Source organism: Acipenser ruthenus, chromosome 42, assembly GCF_902713425.1.
Source record: "Acipenser ruthenus chromosome 42, fAciRut3.2 maternal haplotype, whole genome shotgun sequence".
Lineage (NCBI taxonomy): Eukaryota > Metazoa > Chordata > Actinopteri > Acipenseriformes > Acipenseridae > Acipenser > Acipenser ruthenus.
This window is the reverse complement of record NC_081230.1, coordinates 5,058,831-5,082,854: the sequence shown is the minus strand read 5'-3', so window position 1 is coordinate 5,082,854 and position 24,024 is coordinate 5,058,831. Positions and strand designations below refer to the sequence as shown.

The 24,024-nt window shown below is 42.1% G+C and overlaps 1 protein-coding gene across 4 annotated transcripts; it reads left to right on the top strand.

The window, feature by feature from the left end:
- Window positions 1–203: 203 nt before the first annotated feature.
- On the top strand, window positions 204–23,976 carry LOC117400878 (NGFI-A-binding protein 2). 4 transcript variants are annotated; one of them, XM_059011548.1, is made up of 7 exons: window positions 204–692; window positions 5,256–6,077; window positions 6,766–6,899; window positions 11,113–11,164; window positions 11,552–11,693; window positions 12,262–12,450; window positions 21,144–23,976. In XM_059011548.1, exons 2-7 carry the CDS (start codon window positions 5,271–5,273, stop codon window positions 21,215–21,217), a joined length of 1,398 nt encoding a protein of 465 aa, XP_058867531.1. In that variant the 5' UTR covers window positions 204–692; window positions 5,256–5,270; the 3' UTR covers window positions 21,218–23,976. The 4 variants fall into 4 exon arrangements, with proteins under 4 accessions (XP_058867531.1, XP_058867529.1, XP_058867530.1 ...); XM_059011546.1 differs by having other exon boundaries at window positions 21,104–23,976; XM_059011547.1 differs by having other exon boundaries at window positions 204–708; window positions 21,104–23,976.
- Window positions 23,977–24,024: the final 48 nt, after the last annotated feature.

Here is a 24,024-nt window from a genome sequence, read left to right as displayed (position 1 = left end):
ACATGCTCTATATGAATCGTGTTATTATTCTTGACCGCACAGTAGGCTGTGTGTCTATGGGACTTTCGACCAGTTTGATGCATCTGTTTGTTAGTGGAAAGAAGGAGTTAAAAAAAAAATACCACTGCTGTGTAATATCCCCCACCCCTTACAAAATCAACTCCACGCCCCCACATTCAAAGCCGCCTCTCTCCCCAGGAGAGGAAAGCTCTTTTTCGGTCAGATGGCGCGCTGCAGTCCGCCCCCGGGTCTCTCTCACCCACACACCCAGCAACAAGCCTGTCATTAACAATGCGAACCGCCGAGGGAGGACAGCAGCCAGCAAACACAGGCAACCACGGAGAAAGAAAGTAACAGCAGTAACTCACACGAGAAGAAAAACTCCGAGCAGCACCGTCTCAAAATACAAACCCAGGGACACAGGAGGCGTGCGAGCTCACGCAGGAAACTTCAAACAAGTCCAAATAAGTACATGGACAAAGGGTTAAAAGAAGACTGAGAACCGACAGAGCTGGGTCAGAAATCCATCTTTTTCTTCGGATAGTTTGAGCGGACCGAGGCGGTGTGACGACGTCCTGCTCCTCTCTCGTGAGGTGAAGCTGGCGGCTGTGATACCACCCGTCTGCGCGAGCGAGCGCCCACCGGCATCTCGAGCACAGAAGAAAGCAACGAGCCTGCCGGATCTGAGCGAGGTAGGGCGAGAGACTAGTATGTGTCTATTTATCTGCTTATTATGTATTTATATTTAAGATATGTTTTCAGTAGTCTTCTGGAACGAGATGGTTTGTTTTTTTATTTGATTAAATACGGAAGTAAGTTCGTATCGATTCGTTAATGCAACACTAAAATCGGACATTTAAAAATACAATTATATATATATATATATAATGTTGCCACCGTCAGTAACGCATGCATGGCAAACCGTGGTGGTAAATTATATTTGAACACTTAAAAATCTATTATATTATTGATAATACTTTTAAATTGACAATGGTACATCGTTTTTGCAAGAACATTAACCCTGTGTGTTAATCATGTCGCCCGTTAGCACCAGGGCACACTGCACCGTGTCCTCTCAGTCCTGTCTTTACGGGTTTTTTAGTTCAGCTGCAGCAGTTACAGCAGCAGTACTGAGTACTGTTCAGCAGTGTCCGGGTCCCGTACCGTGCTAGCCGATTGGGCGCCCTAAGCGCCAATATTTTGGCATAGTAAACGCGGTAGTTTTTATGAGAAGACATTATATTTGATTACCGGTATAAATACTTAAAAAAATAAGCAGTTAAATTCGTGTACCAGTCGATATTATTTCCTCGTGTGAACTCATAAACACCTCCTTTTTCATAAATAAACTTGTCCATAGCGAGGGCTGCCGTCTCATTCTGTGACTACATTTGTGTTTCAGGATCGCTTTCATCGAATCACTACAATACTACAAAATTCTAAGTTCTGGTTAAAACATACATTTAAATCCCCCTGAATCGCTGCTCCTTGAACCGGGGCCCGGAGCGTTTGCTTACTCTGCTTCTGCAGCGCTGCCGCTGTCCTGTTCAGTGCAGTGGGACCCCGGTTCGGGTTACTTTCTTATGCACTTTGGAAATGGAAGGCAAACCCAGCCATAGCAGCCTCTCCGATATGTGCCCATATCAGACATGATGATGTATAATTAGACATTTTATAACCAAATTGATGTAATCGGCAGTCAAACGTAAATAAATACATTAAGTGTAAAATCCACTATTTCCTGCATTCTGAGAAACTAATTACAGCTGAAAAAGACTGTAGATGATGGATTACTGTGAGCTATAAACTGCTGCATCCACACTATAAATCCCTGCATGGTGGTTTATTTAGTAAGACTAAAACGTCTAAAATTAAATGACAAAAAATTCCATTGGCAGTCTTCTCAGTGAAGACATTGAGAGTCTTCTAGTCGAAACATGTGTCATTGAGTCTTTGCTTTGAGCTTGTCTGGAGAATTCTAACTGCACTAGCAGACCTCCTCGTTCTTCTCAACCATGTTACAGTGTGACCTCTACACTCATATAGAGTGTGTTGGTGCTTGCAGAGTTGAGAGGTCACCGTTGTCACAGGATTTAAATGGAATGAAGTGTGTTGAGTGTTAGGCAGTGTTCATCTGTCTGTACCTGTCAGTGTCTAAAGGAAAAGGAGGAGAACTCGATATCAGAGAACAGAACCCTCACAAGGATGCAAAACATGGTGGTGAAAAGCACAGACGCAATTAAGACATTTCAAGCGACTGACTTAGTGATTTCACTTGTGAGACTGATGAGACAATAATGTTACTTTCCTTTACAGTGAAAACAAGCACTGTGGCTAATGCCTAAAACCAAAAAGCGCTTCAGTAGTACAAGTCAGTCCTATATGCAAACGCACTTTTCATATCGTCTTGCTAGAAAATGGTGTCGGAGGAGGGAGAGTGAGTTCCATAGCTGTCAGTCAGCAGACACAGCTAGTGGACTAATCGCACTGCACAAACAAACCTGTACAAATAGAGCACAAGACACTATGGAATACATTATTGTTTTCTAAAAAAAACCATCCAAGCAGTTTTAAAATATAGTGCACAAACAGAACAGTGTTACAAACCAGTGCGTTCACAAAGACAGCACCAGTATTGCCAAATACAGGATCTGCAAACCAGTGTGTTCACAAAGACAGCACCAGCATTACCAAATACAGGATCTGCAAACCAGTGTGTTCACAAAGACAGCACCAGCATTACCAAATACAGGATCTGCAAACCAGTGTGTTCACAAAGACAGCACCAGCATTACCAAATACAGGATCTGCAAACCAGTGTGTTCACAAAGACAGCACCAGCATTACCAAATACAGGATCTGCAAACCAGTGTGTTCACAAAGACAGCACCAGCATTACCAAATACAGGATCTGCAAACCAGTGTGTTCACAAAGACAGCACCAGCATTACCAAATACAGGATCTGCAAACCAGTGTGTTCACAAAGACAGCACCAGCATTACCAAATACACGATCTGCAAACCAGTGTGTTCACAAAGACAGCACCAGCATTACCAAATACAGGATCTATTCTTGTTTTCAAAGTGGTGACTAGTCGACTATTTTTGTGTTGACTATGGGACTGCTTAAGAACACAAGAAAGTTTACAAACGAGGGGAGGCCATTCAGCCCATCTTGCTCGTTTGGTTGTTAGTAGCTTATTGATCCCAGAATCTCATCAAGCAGCTTCTTGAAGGATCCCAGGGTGTCAACTTCAACAACATTACTGGGGAGTTGTTTCCAGACTCCCACAATTCTCTGTGTAAAAAAAAATAGAAAATAAAAAAAGTGTCTTTTAGAATTTTGAGTGCTTGAATCAGATCGCCGCGTATCCTTCTTTGTTCAAGACTGAATAGATTCAGTTATTTTAGCCTGTGTGCATATGACATGCCTTTTAAACCCGGGATAATTCTGGTCACACTTCTTTGCACTCTTTCTAGAGCAGCAGTATCCTTTTTGTAGCGAGATGACAGAACTGGACACAATATTCTAGATGAGATTTTACTAATGCATTGTAAAGTTTTAACATTACTTCCCTTGATTTAAATTCAACACTTTTCACTATATATCCAAGCATTTTGTTGGACTTTTTTATAGCTTCCCCACATTGTCTAGATGAAGACATTTCTGAGCCAACATAAACTCCTTCAATTTTAGTATCTCCCATATGGTATTTATAATGCACATTTTTATTGTCTGCATGTAGTACCTTACACTTTTCTCTATTAAATGTCATTTGCCATGTGTCTGCCCAGTTCTGAATGCTGTCTAGATCATTTAGAATGACCTTTGCTGCTGCAACAGTGTTTGCCACTCCTTCTATTTTTGTGTCGTCTGCAAATTTAACATGTTTTCTTACTATACCAGAATCTAAATCATTAATGTAGATTAGGAATAGCAGAGGACCTAATACTGATCCCTGTGGTACACCACTGGTTACCTCGCTCCATTTTGAGGTTTCTCCTCTAATCAGTACTTTCTGTTTTCTACATGTTAACCACTCCCTAATCCATGTGCATGCATTTCCTTGAATCCCTACTGCGTTCAGTTTGAGAATTAATCTTTTATGCAGGACTTTGTCAAAAGCTTTGTGGAAATCTAAATAAACCATGTCATATGCTTTGCAATTATCCATTGTTGATGTTGATGTATTAAACCATTCTGGCCATTTTTAGATTTTGATTTGTCTACTTTTTGGGATGTAATTGTTTTGCGCCTCTAGTACTACATTTTTGAAAAACAGCCATCCTTTTTCTGTGGATGTTTTCCCTATTTTACTCCTATCTACTTTTGTTAGTCTCAGTTTCATGCCTTCATAGTTTGCCTAATTGTAAACCTTAGCTTTAGTCATTACTTTTTGGGTTTTAAAAAGCACTTCAAATGAGACCATGTTGTGGTCTGAGTTTGCCAATGGCTCTCTGACCTCTGTTTTAGTTATTCTGTCTTCATTATTTGAAAAGACTAAATCAAGGCATGCCTCCCCTCTAGTCGGTGCCTTGACAAATTGCGTTAGGAAGCAGTCATTTGTCATTTCTACCATTTCAATTTAGTCTGTCGTGCTCCCTACCCGGTTTTCCCATTTTATATGGGGGAAGTTGAAATCCCCCATCAGTATGGCTTCTCCTTTTCTACACGCATTTTGAATGTCACTGTATAACAGATTATTTTGCTCGGCGTCTGAATTTGGCGGTCTATAGCATGCCCCTATTATGCCCTTTCGAAGTTTTGTCCATTATTCTGACCCATATTTTCTTATAGATTTAACACCTGGGCTTCAAGACTATTTCTTATGTATAGCGCAACCCCCTCAGCCTCTTCTGACCTGCCTGTCTTTCCTATACAGTGTGTACCCACTAATATTATATTTGTCTCCATCACTCTGATAGCCAAGTTTCTTTTTTTGCCAAAGTGCAATGCACACAGGAACGTGAAGGAAAGAAGGTACAACTTAAGTGTGCAAGTACTGTCGAGTTACTATACATATTGTGACAGAAAAAAACACCCAAGCATTTTGGAAAGTAACCGAAAACAATAATTTCATACAGTACATAAAAAGCAAAAGCCCTGAAAAAAATATTTGCATAAAACTCAAAAATAGCTAAAAATAAGCACCAAAAAATAAAATGAATAAACACGGAAACAGTGTTATAATGAGTGTGGTCTGTTACACTGAACGTGGTCTGTTACACTAAGTGTGGTTTGTCTGTGTTTGCAGGTTGAGGGGTCTGCCATGTCCCTGCCACGAACCCTTGGTGAACTCCAACTATACCGCGTTCTACAGCGAGCCAACCTGCTGGCCTACTACGACACCTTCATCCAGCAGGGCGGCGACGACGTGCAGCAGCTGTGTGAGGCGGGCGAGGAGGAGTTCTTGGAGATCATGGCGCTTGTCGGCATGGCAACCAAGCCCCTGCACGTCCGTCGGCTGCAGAAGGCCCTGCGCGAGTGGGCGACCAACCCCAGCCTTTTCAACCAAACCCTGAACAACGTCCCAGTCAACAGCATCCCTCTCTTCAAGATCTCCGACACCACTGGGGGGCGCAAATCTCTGAGCAACGGACATGCGTCGAACTCCCCTGGAGAGCAGGAGAGGTCTGGCCTCACTCCCCAGCGTAGCTCGAGCCCAAAGAGCCCATCCTCCCAGACCTCCGAGCTCTCCCGGGACAAACTGCAGCTCTCTCCATTCGGCCGCCACACCCCGGAGCCTGATGGGAACAGCCAGGATGAAGAGCAGCCGAGCCCGCCGCCCACCCCCCCTGCCACCTCCTCTCCAGTCCCGGGGGGGCGGCTGGAGCCCGAAGCTGCCCGTGCCGTGACTGAAAGCGTGGATCGGCTCATGAAGACCATGCCCTGCGCTGAGCCCAGCGAGGTCAAAGCCCTGCTGAAGCTCAACAAGAAGCTCGCGAAGACGGTGGGGCACATCTTCAACATGGAGAACAGCGACCCGGCTAAAGAGGAGGAAATCCGGAAGTACAGCCTGATCTACGGGCGCTTCGACTCCAAGAGGAGGGAGGGCAAGCAGCTCAGCGCCCACGAGGTACAGCACAGGCACAGCCAGCTGCACTGGCAGCACAACACTGGGCTGGGTCTACACCTGGTAACAGTGTTTTAAGGCACATGTCAAGTCATTCAATTAAGTTGCATTGTGCTGCTTTTCTAACACTTAGTCATAATTTCATCTCACAAAGTGTGAGGTAAGACTGTGATAAAACTGTATGTATTTCTAGTTATTTAAGACTGAACTATCACTAAATTATGCACATTTTTTATTTGTGGTCTGTTTTATAGTTTCTAGTTCCTTAGCATTAGCCAAGGCCCATATTTTATTAACTAAACTTTTTTTAAATCTGGTCCAGTGGTTCCGTATAACTTCCCAAGGCAAATATTGGACTATATGTAAAAGTGCAATTGTTATTTTTTTTTTTAGTTACAAAACTAGTAACATCATTTAAATGAAAAACAATGACATTAAAGGGATGCTTAATGTAATCTACATTTAATGTCAATTTAAGATCGTATTCTGTTTGTGGTTTTCGTGTGGATCTTCTGGAGTGAGATGGGAAGCATTAAGGTGTTACACAGGCTTGAGTGCCCAAGCTGCAAATTCATGAATTTAAGAGCCGTTTCAAAAAGAGAAATTCAAATATATTACTGGGTAAATGCCTAGGATAGCAGCTTTGTTTTCTAACAGATTATCATATTGTTTGTCCTCTTTGTGTTTTCAGCTGACGATCAATGAAGCAGCTGCGCAGTTCTGTATCCGTGACAACGCCCTTCTGCTGCGCAGAGTGGAGCTGTTCTCATTGGCCAGGCAGGTGGCTCGGGAGTGTGCCTATACCTCCACGCTGAGGGGTTCCAGGTGAGCCAGCACACAGTGCTTAGCAAGCGTTTATGACTGCAATATACACTATATATGGGCTTTTCATGTTGACATTTTTTATTGATCTATGCGATCGATCAATCGGATTTGATCACATCTGTTAGTTAGTGATATATAAAATTGCACTGAAAGACAATTACAAGTAATCACTTTTAGTGACGCAATCTGACATTTTCTTTTGAGCTGTACAGGCCGTTTGCGTTTACTTCAGCCAAATACCCCGTCTAAAAGAAAATAATTAAAAATACGCCAAGCGCGAATATATTCCTGTCAATTCCCAGCTCACTACAACCTAGACTACTGGATTTACAAGATCCATTTTGGATTCGTAAGCTTTCAAGTTTCGGACTAACGAAGGTAACTTACTGAGTGCTATTTTATTATCGTTAGCTGAAGAGAAAGCAAGATATACAGTAGCTGTTAAATTTCTGATACCGTCTGAAAGAAACACGTTGAATAAAAAGAAAAATCTGCTTACTTGCGACAAGATGATAGGATAAACTTGTAGTTCTGCTGTGAAAGGAAAGCACAGATGTTGAAGTAGCAGTCTTTTCTCTTCATTCTGAGATATTGTGAAATATTGGGTGTACCTTCCAGTAAATACCCTCCGCAATTTATTTTTTGCGCCCCAGTTTTTATATCGCACTCAGGTACACAAGATTAATCAATCCAGTTTCTATACCGCACTCAGGTACACAAGATTAATCATTCCAGTTTTTATACCGCACTCAGGTACACAAGATTAATCAATCCATTTTTTTTATTGATCAAAGCCCACAGGTGTGATTAAATGATTAATCACAAACACAAAACAGCAGGACTTGCTTTTATAATACAGATTATAAAAAAAATAAGTTGTCATTTCATTTCTGCGATTTAAGTTATTTAGAACTTAATACGACCTGTAATGTAAATAAACACAAGAACGGTCAATATTCTTTCTTTCCTCAACTCGTTTCTTTACTACTGAAAGAGAGACTCGTCGAACCCGCATCTTGGTCTGCAGGTATGTATGGCTTTGTGCAGGGGCACGCTGTACTGCCATCTACTGCCCAGTAGGGTATCACCGGTCTTAAGGAATATAAGAGCAGATTACTTTGGCAGAGTACCATATATTAAATATTCTATTACAAATGTTTTCTAGTATAGACAGATATTTCTATACTCTTGCTTTGAGAATGGAGCCCTAAGTGCTTCCCTATTTGTATTTACAGAACAAAAAAAATCATACTTCTGTTTATATATAACTGCCTCTTTCTCTGACGACTCAAACGGAAGTCATTACTTTAATTTCCTGAGATGGATAAATTGTCAGGAAAACAGAAGTAATCTCTTCCATTTTCTAGACATCCTGAAATAAATGATCTTGATCACAAGATGGTGGAGTGGTTTTCTCGAGATCACAAGATGGCGGAATGGTTTTAAGAACATTAACATAAGAAAGTTTACAACGAGAGGAGGCCATTCAGCCCATCTTGCTCATTTGGTTGTTGTTATTATTATTATTATTATTATTATTATTATTATTATTATTATTATTTATTTCTTGGCAGACACCCTTATCCAGGGCGACTTACAATTGTTACAAGATATCACATTATTTTTACATACAATTACCTATTTATACAGTTGGGTTTTTACTGGAGCAATCTAGGTAAAGGAGCTTGCTCAACAGTACAGCAGCAGTGTCCTCCAACTAGGATTGAACCCACGACCCTCCGGTCAAGAGTCCAGAGCCCTAACCACTACTCCACATTGATCCCAGAATCTCATCACGAGGTGGGGGAATGGTTTTTTGGAGACCACGAGATAAATGATCTTGTGATCTCTTTTTCACGATGGCCTGTCCTGGCTGTGCGACGCCGTCGGCCTTAGCTGGGGATTCCACAGGAGCGTCGACTCTGGCTAGGGGATAGGGAGGCAGCTCGTCTCACTACAGCGGACCCTGCTGGCCTTTCTCCTCCAGGGGGCGGTAGCTCATCTCCGCTGTGGAGCTCCTGGGTGTAAAGAGGCGATTGGCTTGGGGCTCGGAGGATGCCCACTGACCTTCAGTTCTCCTGAACTGTGTGGAGAATTACTGTACTGTCTAAATTGTGGAGAAAACAGGCTGAAAAATAAATTTAAAAAAACAGTCAAATGGCCAGCCTGTATAGAAATAGATGAAAAGGCAGAGATATTTCGCAGTAAAAAAAAACAAACATTTTCTATCAAAACAAATTTTCTGGCTTTTTAAAATGTGTTCTTTTATAGCAGCATAACTTACCTTATTGATATGAGAGTCTCCTAGCATCCTTTTGTGCAAGACCCACTCAGCTAACATACAAAGACTGCACAAGACAGCGCTCTTTAATAAGAGTGAGTCCTGCAACATAAGATACATAATGGGGAGTGCTGTGACTTGAGTTGCTTCTATAAACTCACCCATTATTAACAGAATCCAGCTCTCATCAAGGAACTGCCTCGGGCCATCATTAAACATGCCTGCTATTGTTCCAGTACTTGATATCGTGTCTGTGCTTGTAATGGAGAAGAATAACATAGAGGCACACCCACACACAAACACTCAAATTAAATTCTGTTTTAATGATTATTGGGTTTTCCAAAGAAAAAATTATGCAATAACAATCATTGAATCCGTTGCCATAACACTGCCGATAGGGTGTACCCTTATAAAGGTTCCCCTAGTGAATGTAAAGTGTAATAAAACACAGCGATGGTAAAGCATAGGTGAGCCTTGTGAAGTACATGTTGGTGTGGTAAATGCATAGTGTAAACATGGAAAAACTGCAAATTTACAGTGGTAAACTTTATAAGGCACACAGAATGCACATGCTTGTGCCATATTCATGCTAAATTAACACCAATAGCCTGTTCTTGAATTAATAAGCGCCAGCACCAGCTAGTGCACAGCAGTGTATTGCCAGCAAAACTAAACTTGATGCAAAGTGGCAGATCACTAGATTTGTGCCAGCTCTTATTTCTATGAAGACTCTAGCTGATCTAGTAACATATTGCTGTGACTGGCAACTAGAACTGAAGAGCAGCTCCTGAACTCACCTTAAGCAAAAAAAAAGAAGACAGTATCGGGGTACCAGTATTTAAAAGAAGACAGTATCGGGGTACCAGTATTTAAAAGAAGACAGTATCGGGGTACCAGTATTTAAAAGAAGACAGTATCGGGGTACCAGTATTTAAAAGAAGACAATATCGGGGTACCAGTATTTAAAAGAAGACAGTATCGGGGTACCAGTATTTAAAAGAAGACAGTATTTGGGTAAAAGTGAAAGTAATTGTAACTAACAAAACAGTTTCATACATTTTCTCCACCATGCACATCAATTAATTATAGTAGGGCTTTAACTTTTCTGTCAGGAAACTCTGTTCAACGAATGAAAATAACAAGCACAACAATAAACTAGCTGACTGCAAGAATGAAATGCAATTAGGATCAGCGATGAGCAATTTATGTAATTTGTCACGTTTGTTTGAAATAAAAATAAGTGAAACAGAATCGGGCTCTGTCAAGATATAAAGGTAAAAACAAGTGACTTTTTTGTAATTAACAGTTTTAATTAGGAAACGGAATCGTTTAAAAAAAGTTGAAAGGGACGTTGTGATCAAAAATAAACTGGACATTTCAAGCCTTAATTATACAGGTCTCAATATGTACCGTTTTGAAAGAATTTAGCAGTATAACAGTGTATCTGGTTCTACACTAGGTTATAAACCTGTGTTTACAAGTCATGCTTTTAGACTGTTTTGCACTTCCTGGGTCACCTGCAGGGTGAAATTGTCCCTACTCCTTCACTGGCTGTCAATAACCAATCAGCTGCTTCCCATTTTGGCCCGCATGCTTTCAGCCAGTAACATGACCCAGAAGACACTACTGGGATGACCAAGGAAGTAAAACAGTAACAGACTTCCTTGAAAGCAAACTGGGAATTCCTTGAACCCAGTGTAGTAGCAGATGATTTCTAGAACTTGTGTTTGTTTGCAAACTGCACATTGGAGCCCTGTGTAGCTAATGAGAGTGCAACATGAGGGAGAGGGATGGGATTATTGGGTTTGCTACATTCACAGCACTTTAAGGGGACAGTGAATTATTGTAAATTGTACCTGACTGCCTTGACTCCATGCCAAAGCAATGCATCCACACTACACTAACCCTCTTTATTGTGTGTGTTCTGTCTAGACTGAATCCTGATGATATCAACGGGCCAGCTCTTAAGAAGATAAAACAAGAGGTAGCTATTTGCTTGGTTTTGTTTTGATGTGGGGATAGGCAAGACATTATTTCACAAAGATTGCTTTCAATGTCACATACTTGTTTTTTGACTACCCTCTTCCATTTGCATGACGTTGCAATGGCTCTGTTACTGTGCTTTCCTTTGTAAGTCTGTGTTGAGGGGATTTCATCTCACTTCAGAGAGTTTTCATTGCCTGCCATAGACATGTGTAACATAGATTAGATCAGCCAAAATATCTTTATAAAACGACTGAAAAATGTCTTCAAAAGTACATTTGTCCTTGAATGTATTAAGTTCCGAAGGCATTTGAAAGTGTGTAGGAGTGCCAATGATAAACCTGCTCAGTAAGTGATCAGTGCTGAAGTGTGTGTGTGTGTGCTGTAGGTGACTGTGTCGGAGTGCGTCTCCTCCTCGCGTGATCACGTGGGTGGCCAGCAGGGCACGCCGGAGAGCTCCGCCCCGGGGTTCCACCACGCCACTGATGAGGACAGTCTGTCTGGGGAGAGTCTTGACGGTCACACACAGGGTAAGAATAAACGGAAACATGTTTGCATTAAAGTGTGACTGTTGTACATTTGTAATCACACATCATACGTGGGCAATCCATTTCTCAACATTTACTCCCCTAGCAAACGTTCCTGAGTAAAAATTGAAAAGTAATTCCATTGTTCATTTACCTATGATGTGTGAATTCTAAAATATAAAAGCTATCAGGAATATGAAAAAAATGTATCACATCAAAGGGAGTTCTGAAACTACAGCAAAAGTTATTTTTTGAATACAGAACGATTGCCCATTCTGCATAATTGCGGGAGTCTTGAAAGGATCTCAGAATGACATGACTTACTGTTCACTGGTTTGAAGTGTGAGTCATAAAATGCCTTGTCTGAATGCTGTGTTATTCTCAAATGTTACTCAAATATTATTCTTTAGTCCTTCATAATCAACCATTTCAAGAAAGACAAATGAATGTACCAGTCCAGCAATGCGTTTACTAGAATTTAAATCAACACTATTTGGTGCGGTCAACAGTTTATAAAACGGGAGTACTGGGGAGCTGTTTCATCGAGCTCTGTTGTGCTGTGTGTGTGTAGGTTTGGGGTCCCGCTCCAGTCTTTCCTTGTCCCCCTGCCCCCCCACTGACCCTACACCGACCCCCACCTGGAGCCGACACCTCATGCAGCAGACCTTGATGGACGAGGGCCTCCGATTGGCCCGGCTAGTGTCACATGATCGCGTTGGCAAGCTCTGTCTGCGCGCAACGGGGAGCGTCCAACCGACAGGTCAGTGGGGGAATTGAATATAGATGAGTGATTCATGACTGTATGAGGACTTTAAAAACTAACAGGGCCCAGAGCACTTCGGAAGAGTTCTGCTTGGTGCGATGGCAGCGTTTCTTAAAAGAATACATCTTTACAGTATCGCTATCGGAGAACTGGGTCCCTAAATGGCTCACCCTGTCATGTGCAGGATGAGTCATACAGTCATGTTCCTGGCTGTGCCACGTTGACAGTCTTTGGTACCATCGGAAGCATTAGCTCAGGGTTAGGGAGGCAGAATCAGCATGGGCTGTTCCTCATCACTGCACTATACCCTCCCTCTTCAGGGCTGGCCTTTGTCCTCCAGGGAGCAGCAGCTCATCCAGTTTTGAGCTCCTGGGTGTAAAGAGGCGATGGCTTGGGGATTGGAGGATGCCCACTGAAACTTCAGTTCTCGTGAGCTGTTGTGGGGAGTTGCTGCGGAGAGGGATCGTAATTGGGCAGAAAAACAGTGGTACAATAACGGGGCTACATTTGTTAAAACCCTACAACTAGCGCCAAGCAATTTTCTTTTATATCAAACAGAAGAGCTATTTATTGATTTGCAATGGGGCAAGTCTGAAAGCCATAGCTCTTTAACTGTATCCATCCAGCAGGGGGGTTTATAGAACCACTTGTAAACATTGCTACAGTGAGAAGAAACATCCTACTGCAGTGGCATCCTACTGCAGATCTGCCACTGTTCATTGAAACAGACACTTGTTTTTTGCTAATTTTATTCAATTACTGTAGTTGTATTCCTTTCAGAACATGTGGCATGAAAAGCAGTTCTCATGGCTTCAGTGTGAGATGAATGGTTACTGCAGAGATATTTACATGTGCTCAACACAACACACATTTTCATTAAATGACAGTAGCTGTTGTTTACTTCATGTTACAGTCCGCTTTCGCCCAGATAAAATGAGAAAGTAGTGGTGGGGACCAACCCAGACCTATCTTCACTGTAATATACGAGTCTGCAGCGCTTTCCCTCCTCTAGGGAACGTGGATTTCCTATTGGCCCGGTGTTGATGGCTGAAGTGTAATACTGGCTCCAGGGATCAGCCTATTTGCAGCCTCCCTAGCACCTCCCTGATGCCTCAGCATGGCAATCTTCTGGAATGGGCTGAGTGGTGCACTTCGCTGGGGTCATCAAGTGGGCACCTCCTGTCTTCGATGGTTGGTTGACGAGCCCGCGACACCTCAGACAGGCTCGACAGTGAAGCTGGCTTCCCAGCACCTCCCTCCGCCCCCCACCGAACCCAGCCCAGTGTGCTTACCTTAGCCATCCATTCCTTTTCATTGATGTTGCCTTCATCCATCACCTCTCTTTTGAGATCCCTGATTGGCCTCTCCTCCTGAACCAGAGCCAGTTGCTTCTTCTCTCTACCTCCTCGGATACAGCCTTTACTGTACACTGCAATTCCTGTCCACGGAATACAGTTTGCCTGAGAAGCTGTGTCATGGAGTGCGCAACAAATCCCTGACAACCCGCCTCTACTGGGTAAACCCAGACTCTCCACCTACGCGGCTAACTCAGCATACTGAAGTTTCTTCCTCTTGTACGCCTCATCCACGGAATCCTCCCATGACACTGTTAGCTCCACCAGGAGAACAAGGCGTGCTGAGACGGACCACAGGACGATGTCAGGTCGAAGGGTAGTTGTAACGATATTGGGTGAGAAAATAAGGCGCTGGCCAACATCTACCTGCATTGTCCACCTTGACACACCTCATCCTCTCCTCCTGCTTTTGCACTTCAGTAACTACCAACTTCCTCCATTTCAGCAGGGCAGCTTTGTGCCTCTCGGATGAGCTGAACTTAGAGCAAGGCCTCTTCCCTGTTGCCCCATGATATCACTAATACAAGGGCAGCCTTTGCATCTTCCACCTCCTCCTTTGCTGCTCACTTTCTCCCAGTTCTCACTACGGGTACTGCCTCCCTCACACACTCATCCTGCGATTCCATCAGTGTCATTTCCAGCCCAACCTGAGCACACTTGAATTCCTCAGTTAGAGCTGAGATTGGCAGCTGCTGTTTTCCTTTACCACATAATGCTAACCTGCTAAAGCATCATGGAACTCCGAGCCATTTCCTGTGTAATCAAGGCTTCCAGTCTCTGTACTGTTGACCATTCACAGTAAGCGGCCACAGCAACCTTGGAAGAAGACCCAACTGAAAGCACCAGACTTTAAGCTTGCCTGGTAGTGCACTACTGTCAATCCTCTTCAGCCCTTACACTGCCTGCTGTCTCACCTCTCTCACTTGGACTGTCCTTTACAAGTCGTCAAGGAGTAGCAGAGATCCCAATCAGCAAATCATATACAAAATACATTTTAGTATAAAATAAGTCAGGAATATATTTATTCTTCATTGTTACTGTTCATATTAAAACATGTGTGCTTTATTGATACACAGTGTATTTTCCAACTAGTGTTGGTTTAGATTGATTCACGTATTACATCTGCTAGGCAGGAGAAACAGCAACAATAAAATAAGCATGCCCCTTGTGTATTTTTAATATCAGTCCATTAGTAATTCGATGATTGCTTCTATCAAGCCTGAAGGTTTCAGAGTAAGCTGTAATGAAAGAATGTAAAACTCTGGAATTAAACTGTATTATTTATTTCTTCGCAAAAGCCCTTACTACACTGCAAGAAACTTTACCAGACTATGAACACAATGAACCACTTGATACCCACGTAATGTATCTGAAAACTACAGCTAATGATAGTCTCATGTGACAAAATATATTTCTGTAACAGTGTGCAGTTACAGTTCATACATAATTAATGCAACAAAACCAGCTAGCGGCCACATTATCACAATAACACACCATTTCAAACTTCTGTGTCCTTACGGCAGGGTACAAATTATTAAAATATTTTAATGAAAGTGAAACATTTACCAATATTGGGGGGGGGGGGCATATAAAGTAAAACAATTTCAATGAACTGCCTCTCGGTCTCCTGACTGAGAAAGAAACGGTATCCTACATGAGGAGGAGATACAGAGAGTATAACAAGAAACTGTATCCTACATGAGGAGGAGATACAGAGAGTATAACAAGAAACTGTATCCTACATGAGGAGGAGATACAGAGAGTATTACAAGAAACTGCATCCTACATGAGGAGATACAGAGAGTATTACAAGAAACTATCCTACATGAGGAGATACAGAGAGTATTACAAGAAACTGTATCCTACATGAGGAGGAGATGCAGAGAGTATAACAAGAAACTGCATCCTACATGAGGAGGAGATACAGAGAGTATAACAAGAAACTGCATCCTACATGAGGAGGAGATACAGAGAGTATTACAAGAAACTGTATCCTACATGAGGAAGAGATACAGAGAGTATAACAAGAAACTGTATCCTACATGAGGAGGAGATACAAAGAGTATAACAAGAAACTGCATCCTACATGAGGAGGAGATACAGAGAGTATTACAAGAAACTGCATCCTACATGAGGAGATACAGAGAGTATTACAAGAAACTGCATCCTACATGAGGAGATACAGAGAGTATTACAAGAAACTGTATCCTACATGAGGAGGAGATACAGAGAGTATTACAAGAAACTGTATCCTACATGAGGAGGAGATACAGAGAGTATAACAAGAAACTGTATCCTACATGAGGAGGAGATACAAAGAGTATAACAAGAAACTGCATCCTACATGAGGAGGAGATACAGAGAGTATTACAAGAAACTGTATCCTACATGAGGAGGAGATACAGAGAGTATTACAAGAAACTGTATCCTACATGAGGAGGAGATACAGAGAGTATAACAAGAAACTGCATCCTACATGAGGAGGAGATACAGAGAGTATTACAAGAAACTGCATCCTACATGAGGAGGAGATACAGAGAGTATAACAAGAAACTGTATCCTACATGAGGAGGAGATACAGAGAGTATAGCAAGAAACTGTATCCTACATGAGGAGGAGATACAGAGAGTATAGCAAGAAACTGCATCCTACATGAGGAGGAGATACAGAGAGTATTACAAGAAACTGCATCCTACATGAGGAGATACAGAGAGTATTACAAGAAACTGCATCCTACATGAGGAGATACAGAGAGTATTACAAGAAACTGTATCCTACATGAGGAGGAGATACAGAGAGTATTACAAGAAACTGTATCCTACATGAGGAGGAGATACAGAGAGTATAACAAGAAACTGTATCCTACATGAGGAGGAGATACAAAGAGTATAACAAGAAACTGTATCCTACATGAGGAGGAGATACAGAGAGTATAACAAGAAACTGTATCCTACATGAGGAGGAGATACAGAGAGTATAACAAGAAACTGCATCCTACATGAGGAGGAGATACAGAGAGTATTACAAGAAACTGTATCCTACATGAGGAGGAGATACAGAGAGTATTACAAGAAACTGTATCCTACATGAGGAGGAGATACAGAGAGTATAACAAGAAACTGCATCCTACATGAGGAGGAGATACAGAGAGTATAACAAGAAACTGTATCCTACATGAGGAGGAGATACAGAGAGTATAGCAAGAAACTGTATCCTACATGAGGAGGAGATACAGAGAGTATAGCAAGAAACTGCATCCTACATGAGGAGGAGATACAGAGAGTATTACAAGAAACTGCATCCTACATGAGGAGATACAGAGAGTATTACAAGAAACTATCCTACATGAGGAGATACAGAGAGTATTACAAGAAACTGTATCCTACATGAGGAGGAGATGCAGAGAGTATAACAAGAAACTGCATCCTACATGAGGAGGAGATACAGAGAGTATAACAAGAAACTGCATCCTACATGAGGAGATACAGAGAGTATTACAAGAAACTATCCTACATGAGGAGATACAGAGAGTATTACAAGAAACTGTATCCTACATGAGGAGGAGATGCAGAGAGTATAACAAGAAACTGCATCCTACATGAGGAGGAGATACAGAGAGTATAACAAGAAACTGCATCCTACATGAGGAGGAGATACAGAGAGTATTACAAGAAACTGTATCCTACATGAGGAGGAGATGCAGAGAGTATAGCAAGAAACTGTATCCTACATGAGGAGGAGATGCAGAGAGTATAACAAGAAACTGCATCCTACATGAGGAGGAGATACAGAGAGTATAACAAGAAACTGTATCCTACATGAGGAGGAGATACAGAGAGTATAACAAGAAACTGTATCCTACATGAGGAGGAGATACAGAGAGTATAACAAGAAACTGTATCCTACATGAGGAGGAGATACAGAGAGTATAACAAGAAACTGTATCCTACATGAGGAGGAGATACAGAGAGTATAACAAGAAACTGTATCCTACATGAGGAGGAGATACAGAGAGTATAACAAGAAACTGTATCCTACATGAGGAGGAGATACAGAGAGTATAACAAGAAACTGTATCCTACATGAGGAGGAGATGCAGAGAGTATAACAAGAAACTATCCTACATGAGGAGGAGATACAGAGAGTATAACAAGAAACTGTATCCTACATGAGGAGGAGATACAGAGAGTATTAAGAGATGAAACTTGAATACATTTTATATAAATATTGTGGGGGGAAATACATTAAAGCACTAAAACAACTTAGCTGAGCTCCCTCTTTGTAGTCTGAGGACGACGTTAATCTCTGAGGTGAAAGACGTTAGGAGAGAGCGTCTCTCTCTCTCTCTCTCTCTCTCTCTCTCTCTCTCTCGGGCTGGTGCACATGTTTGGATTTATAAACTGATGAATGTTGTGCCAACGCTGGCCCGGGGTTAGTTTGCCAACACTAATAACTCATTTAAAATCGCCTCCGTATCTGTTGTGTGTTTTTGTTTTTATTATGTTAGTGTCAGGTGATGTGTGATATTGTTTTCTGTATGTATATTTAGCGATCCATTCGATTGTAAAGGTTGAAGTGTCTGCCTTGTGCTTACAAAACTATGGTCTCCTTGATTGCGCTGATGTTGGGTCACATGACTGGATGGCTGGCTGAACATCTGCTCCCCGACTGTGATGGTTAACCAACCATCCGGTCACAGACAAACGTATATAGAGAACTCCAGAAACATGTGAAATACAAGCGTTTACTGAACATTAGACACTAATTAATGTGACAAGGACCAAAATACACAATTTCTGGTTGTTTATCTAACAATCTTTATTAAAAAAAACAAAAGCACAAAAGCAAATGTTTGTTCATGACTAAAGTTTGTATTGAACTAATTAAAACATATATTCAGTGATTGAAAACCATTCCACGGAAATTAAGCTACATTATAAAGTCAATAGCCAGAAAAAGAGGTAATTATTTCCAACATCTGTTGAAGATCGTTTTGGCAACACAACAGATAATCAAGACAAAGGAGTTGGATTCACGTTTAAGAAAGGCACTCGTACAAACTAATGACTACAGATACATTTAAAATACAGAGAAAATAAACGTGTATACTAAAGGAGAGAATTTAAAAAAGAATTAGTACAAAAGTGATAAAAAAACAATGTAATACAAGCTAAAATAAAACATGCATTTTAACCATTAGAGGCAGCAGAAACCAAACACATTAAAAATAAATTCGATTTTAAAAGGCTAAGTTGTAAAAATGTATCAAGTCTTGTTTTAAAAATTTAAAAAGTGGACGATCAAAGAACATGACGAGTACAGCAGGTAGAAGAATTGTCCGAGCAGCTAAAATATATTCAAGATTAACAGCATCAGGCAAAATAGTGCATGAAAGAAAGACAGCTGAACACAGAAGAGCTGTGTGCACGCAGACCTCCATGAAATTTGCCAAGAAATATGAACAGGAATCTGAAGCATTCTTCAACAAAATTCTCCGGTCCAATGAGACTAAAATATAACTTTTTCTCAAAGGCTGATTGGCAGACAGTATCTTCCAACACAACAATGACCCAAAGCATACGGCTAAGTCAACTCTGGAATTCTTGATGAAAAACAAGATAAAAGTTCTGGAATGGCCTTCACAATCATCAGATCTCAATCCAATAGAAATGCTTTGGACTGATCTGAATAAATACGTAGCTAAGCATTGTGTATCCAGCTGTCTGAGCTGAAGGAAATATGCAAGACAGAATGAGCCCAGATTTCACCAGGATGTAACAAGCTGGGTAAGAATTATTATAAACGTCTGAAATTCATAATAAAAGTAAAAGGAGGACACACGAGATACTAAAGCAAGGAGGCCAGTACTGTTGTCATGAACGAATACTTGAAGGTCTTTACAGTTGCAAGATGTTTCCTGTTCATTTTAGAACTATAATTGATGTATGAAGAAACAATATGGTAATGCTGATTTGGAGCAAATAGCTGGACGCACTGATGGATTACAGCTAGACCATCGGAGTGCATTTGAACTACAGTGATCAGAAAGAAGCAATGACTTTTCATCAGTATTCGAGTCTGTAGAACAGGAAACCCCCGTAGTGGGGGCTGTGAGTGTGTGAGGGGGGTGGGAATGGAGTGGGGGCTGTGTGATGGGGTGAGTGGAGTGGGGTTGTGAGTGTGAGGGGGTGAGAATGGAGTGGGGTTGTGAGTGTGAGGGGGTGAGAATAGACTGCCATTGCACAGCAAGGTGAAAATGCAATGTTTAGGTGGGCAGGGGCTGCTTGTTCTTTTCTTATCGGTTCTTTTTCTTATCTTACCAGTTGTTTAAACTGTAAAGCTACAGTCATAGAGATTGCCATCTTTATCAGTCACTGTCTGCATCTTTAGACACACTGCCTGGAGGTGCCAATGAAGCTTGCAAACCAGAACACCTGCTTACAAGACAGGCATTGTGTTATCTTTGTCCCGTTGTCAGTATCACCTTGTTATTTTTTTAAAAAGATTGCCGACTCTTTTGAAATTTGTAATCACACATCAAGGGTCATAAATCAGCTGGGCAATACATTTCTCAACATTTATTCAGGAGCGTTTGCCAGGAGAAGAAAACACTCTTCTAAGGATCGCAGTGTTTCCAGATCACACTCCCTCCTGTAACATGCTGAATTTCTGTTCCCACAATACACCACTCACTTCAACCACCAGCATTGTTGCAGGATGGAGTGTGATCGGGATACACTGCGATGTTTAGAAGAAAAATGATCTTTCTCCTGGTGAACAAGTAAAAGTTGAAAAAGTAATTCTCTAGTTGATTTACCTATGATGTGTGAATAAATATATCAAAATAATTGGGAATATGTTAAAAAAAAATATATATATATTCAGAGAATGACTTTCCTTTGATCAAGCTCTGCATCTGCTTAGCAATTCAAAATTTGGAAAAATGTGTCCAGCAGTCATTGGATCTGAATGAATGCTAGATTCCAAGATTCAGCAAATGAATTAACTTACAGCACTGAATACGAAACAGTTATTCGATACTAGATCTCTCAACACTTTGTATATTTAAATAAAATCCAGGAACAGCAGAGATTGATATATACGTAACTGAAAATTGAGTTGCATTTAACCTATGACATTCTAATGCAGGAAAATATGGACCATTAATCAATCATAATGAGGCTGAAATCATCCAACGATTCTCATCACTGTTCTCCAGTCCTATAGCTACCCCTATAAAGTCTGTAATATGGTGTTTAGCAACTAAAACAACTTCCGTTTGTGTTTCTTTGTAGAATATGAAGAGAAAGTAACAGACAGTTCTCGCCCGAGCAGGCGAAGCAGCAGCTGCAGCAGCAGAGAGGAGCAGGAGAGCGGCTGCAAATGAGAACGTCGTCCCCTTCAAATGAGAGCCTTCTACCCTTCAAATGAGAGCCTTCTACCCTTCACATGAGAACCTTCTACCCTTCAAATGAGAACCTTCTACCCTTCAAATGAGAACCTTCTACCCTTCACATGAGAACCTTCTACTGTTCACATGAGAACCTTCTACCCTTCACATGAGAGCCTTCTACCCTTCAAATGAGAACCTTCTACCCTTCACATGAGAACCTTCTACCCTTCACATGAGAACGTTCTACCCTTCACATGAGAACCTTCTACCCTTCACAAGAGAACCTTCTACCCTTCTTCAAATGAGAACCTTCTACCCTTCAAATGAGAGCCTTCTACCCTTCACATGAGAACCTTCTACCCATCAAATGAGAGCCTTCTACCCTTCAAATGAGAACCTTCTACCCTTCACATGAGAACCTTCTACCCTTCACATGAGAACCTTCTATCCTTCACATGAGAGCCTTCTATCCTTCACATGAGAACCTCCTACCCTTCACATGAGAACCTTCTACCCTTCACATGAGAACCTTCTACCCTTCACATAGATCAGCAATAAGTTATTTTAAGCAGGAGAGCTGCCAAAACCTACTTAAGTAAAGTTTATTCAGGTCTGTGGGCTGTCCTGTCCTGCACTGCTGGTTTGGCTGATTCTGAACGGATTGACATTGAAACAATTGAATTATCCAAACAAACTGAGAACACAACCTAGTCTCAGTGCGGTTCAATTAAAACATACTCACGGGAGGTCAGTATGAGACACACAGGTACACAGGGGAGGGCAGGGTGAGTCACACAGGAACACGGGAGGGCAGGGTGAGTCACACAGGAACACGGGAGGGCAGGGTGAGTCGCACAGGAACACGGGAGGGCAGGGTGAGTCGCACAGGAACACGGGAGGGCAGGGTGAGTCGCACAGGAACACGGGAGGGTAGGGTGAGTCGCACAGGAACACGGGAGGGCAGGTTGAGTCACACAGGAAGACGGGAGGGCAGGGTGAGTCACACAGGAACACTAGCGCAGTGTGAGGAACACGGGAGGGCAGGGTGAGTCGCACAGGAACACGGGAGGGCAGGGTGAGTCGCACAGGAACACGGGAGGGCAGGGTGAGTCGCACAGGAACACGGGAGGGTAGGGTGAGTCATACAGGAACACGGGAGGGCAGGGTGAGTCACACAGGAACACTAGCGCAGTGTGAGGAACACGGGAGGGCAGGGTGAGTCACACAGGAACACGGGAGGGCAGTGTGAGTCACACAGGAACACGGGGCGGGCAGTGTGAGTCACATAGGTACAGTCAGGGGAGTGCAGGTTCCTGGCTGTGGGCTTTGCAGGAATTCTACAGGGAGCAGTGACTAGCGCTAGGTTAGGGAGGCAAAACCAGCAGGGACTGTTTCTCTGCACCGCGGTACAGGACCCTACTCACCAGGCGGATGGTGAGCTCAAGCAGACACCTGGACATGCAGAGTCCTGCAGGGTTTTTGAGGTATCAGTAAATAATAACCTGATTAAAACCTGAAAGCAGACTGGGATTGAGCTGCCCAGTGTGAAAGGCCCTTCAAGGATTGTAACAGCAGCATTGTTATTTAGGTAGATTCTGGCTAAAGCTCTCATTCTTTATTTATTTACACAGTATATATTTTTTTGTAGTAAAATGATGCAATAGATTTACTGGTGTGCTGTTCATTTGAAAGCCTCAAGGTCAGCCCTGGAGCAGTCCGGATGGGTGCTTGCTATCTAGTTCATTGTGTTAGTGTAGGAGCAGTCCCTTCAGCTCATTCCTAGATATCACCTATTGTAAACAATGCTTGTGTTGGTTCAGGTCTTTTATTCGCAATCAGTGCAAATAACTCAGTGCAAGTAAAGTAAAACAAGTGTGTTTATGAAGTAGCAGCTTCACTTTACTGAAAGAGGATCAGTCGCACCAGTCAATCCTAGCCTCACCCGGTCCTCTTTCTGAAACACATGGAACACAGAAGCCATGCTAGACAGAAGCAGAAAACACCACACAATGGTCAAAAGCTCAACTAAAACACTGCTCTTGAGGCCATGGTAATTACACCAATCAGGAGACTGCAAACAGACACCCAGGGTAATTACACCAATCCGGAGACTGCAGACAGGTACCCAGGGTAATTACACCAATCAGGAGGCTGCAAACAGGCACCCAGGGTAATTACACCAATCAGGAGGCTGCAAACAGGCACCCAGGTTAATTACACCAATCAGGAGACTGCAAATAGGCACCCAGGGTAATTACACCAATCAGGAGACTGCAAACAGGCACCCAAGGTAATTACACCAATCAGGAGGCTACAAACAGGCACCAAGGGTAATTACACCAATCAGGAGACTGCAAACAGGCACCCTAGTTAAAGTGTTGTTTCTACAGGCCTCTGTGGGTCTCTCCTCTGTAGTGTTTAAAGAAGCACACGTTACACCTGGATTTCCATTCCTTTCCAGATCATACCACTTATCTCAGGTACGTTAGACACTTCCCCAGACCTAATAAACACAGTCACTAGTGCTGAAATTATACATACTAAAAGAAAATTCAATGACAAACGGCTAGTCTTTTGCTAGTCTAGTCAAGTTTTGTCATCCAATGCATGAAAGTTTCTTTGAGTTTATCCTACACAGCACCCCCTGGTGCCAGGGCTGACCTCTCCATACTCCTGCTTTCTAGACATTGATAGAGAACCTTACACTTGCTTTTATTATGTTGTACAGGAGATTATTTATTTTGTTATTTTCAAATAAATTTATTTTATTGTTTATATGTTGTGTATTGGTTATTCTGTAAATCGATAATGAGAGAGAGAATT

What these genes read in the sequence shown, in the direction of transcription:
- LOC117400878 (XM_059011546.1), top strand. Translation starts at nt 5,271, where the DNA reads ATGTCCCTGCCACGAACCCTTGGTGAACTCCAACTATACCGCGTTCTA. An exon ending in AGCAGCTCAGCGCCCACGAG is followed by an intron (nt 6,078 to 6,765) that starts GTACAGCACAGG and finishes TTGTGTTTTCAG; the next exon opens with CTGACGATCAATGAAGCAGC. An exon ending in TCCACGCTGAGGGGTTCCAG is followed by an intron (nt 6,900 to 11,112) that starts GTGAGCCAGCAC and finishes TGTTCTGTCTAG; the next exon opens with ACTGAATCCTGATGATATCA.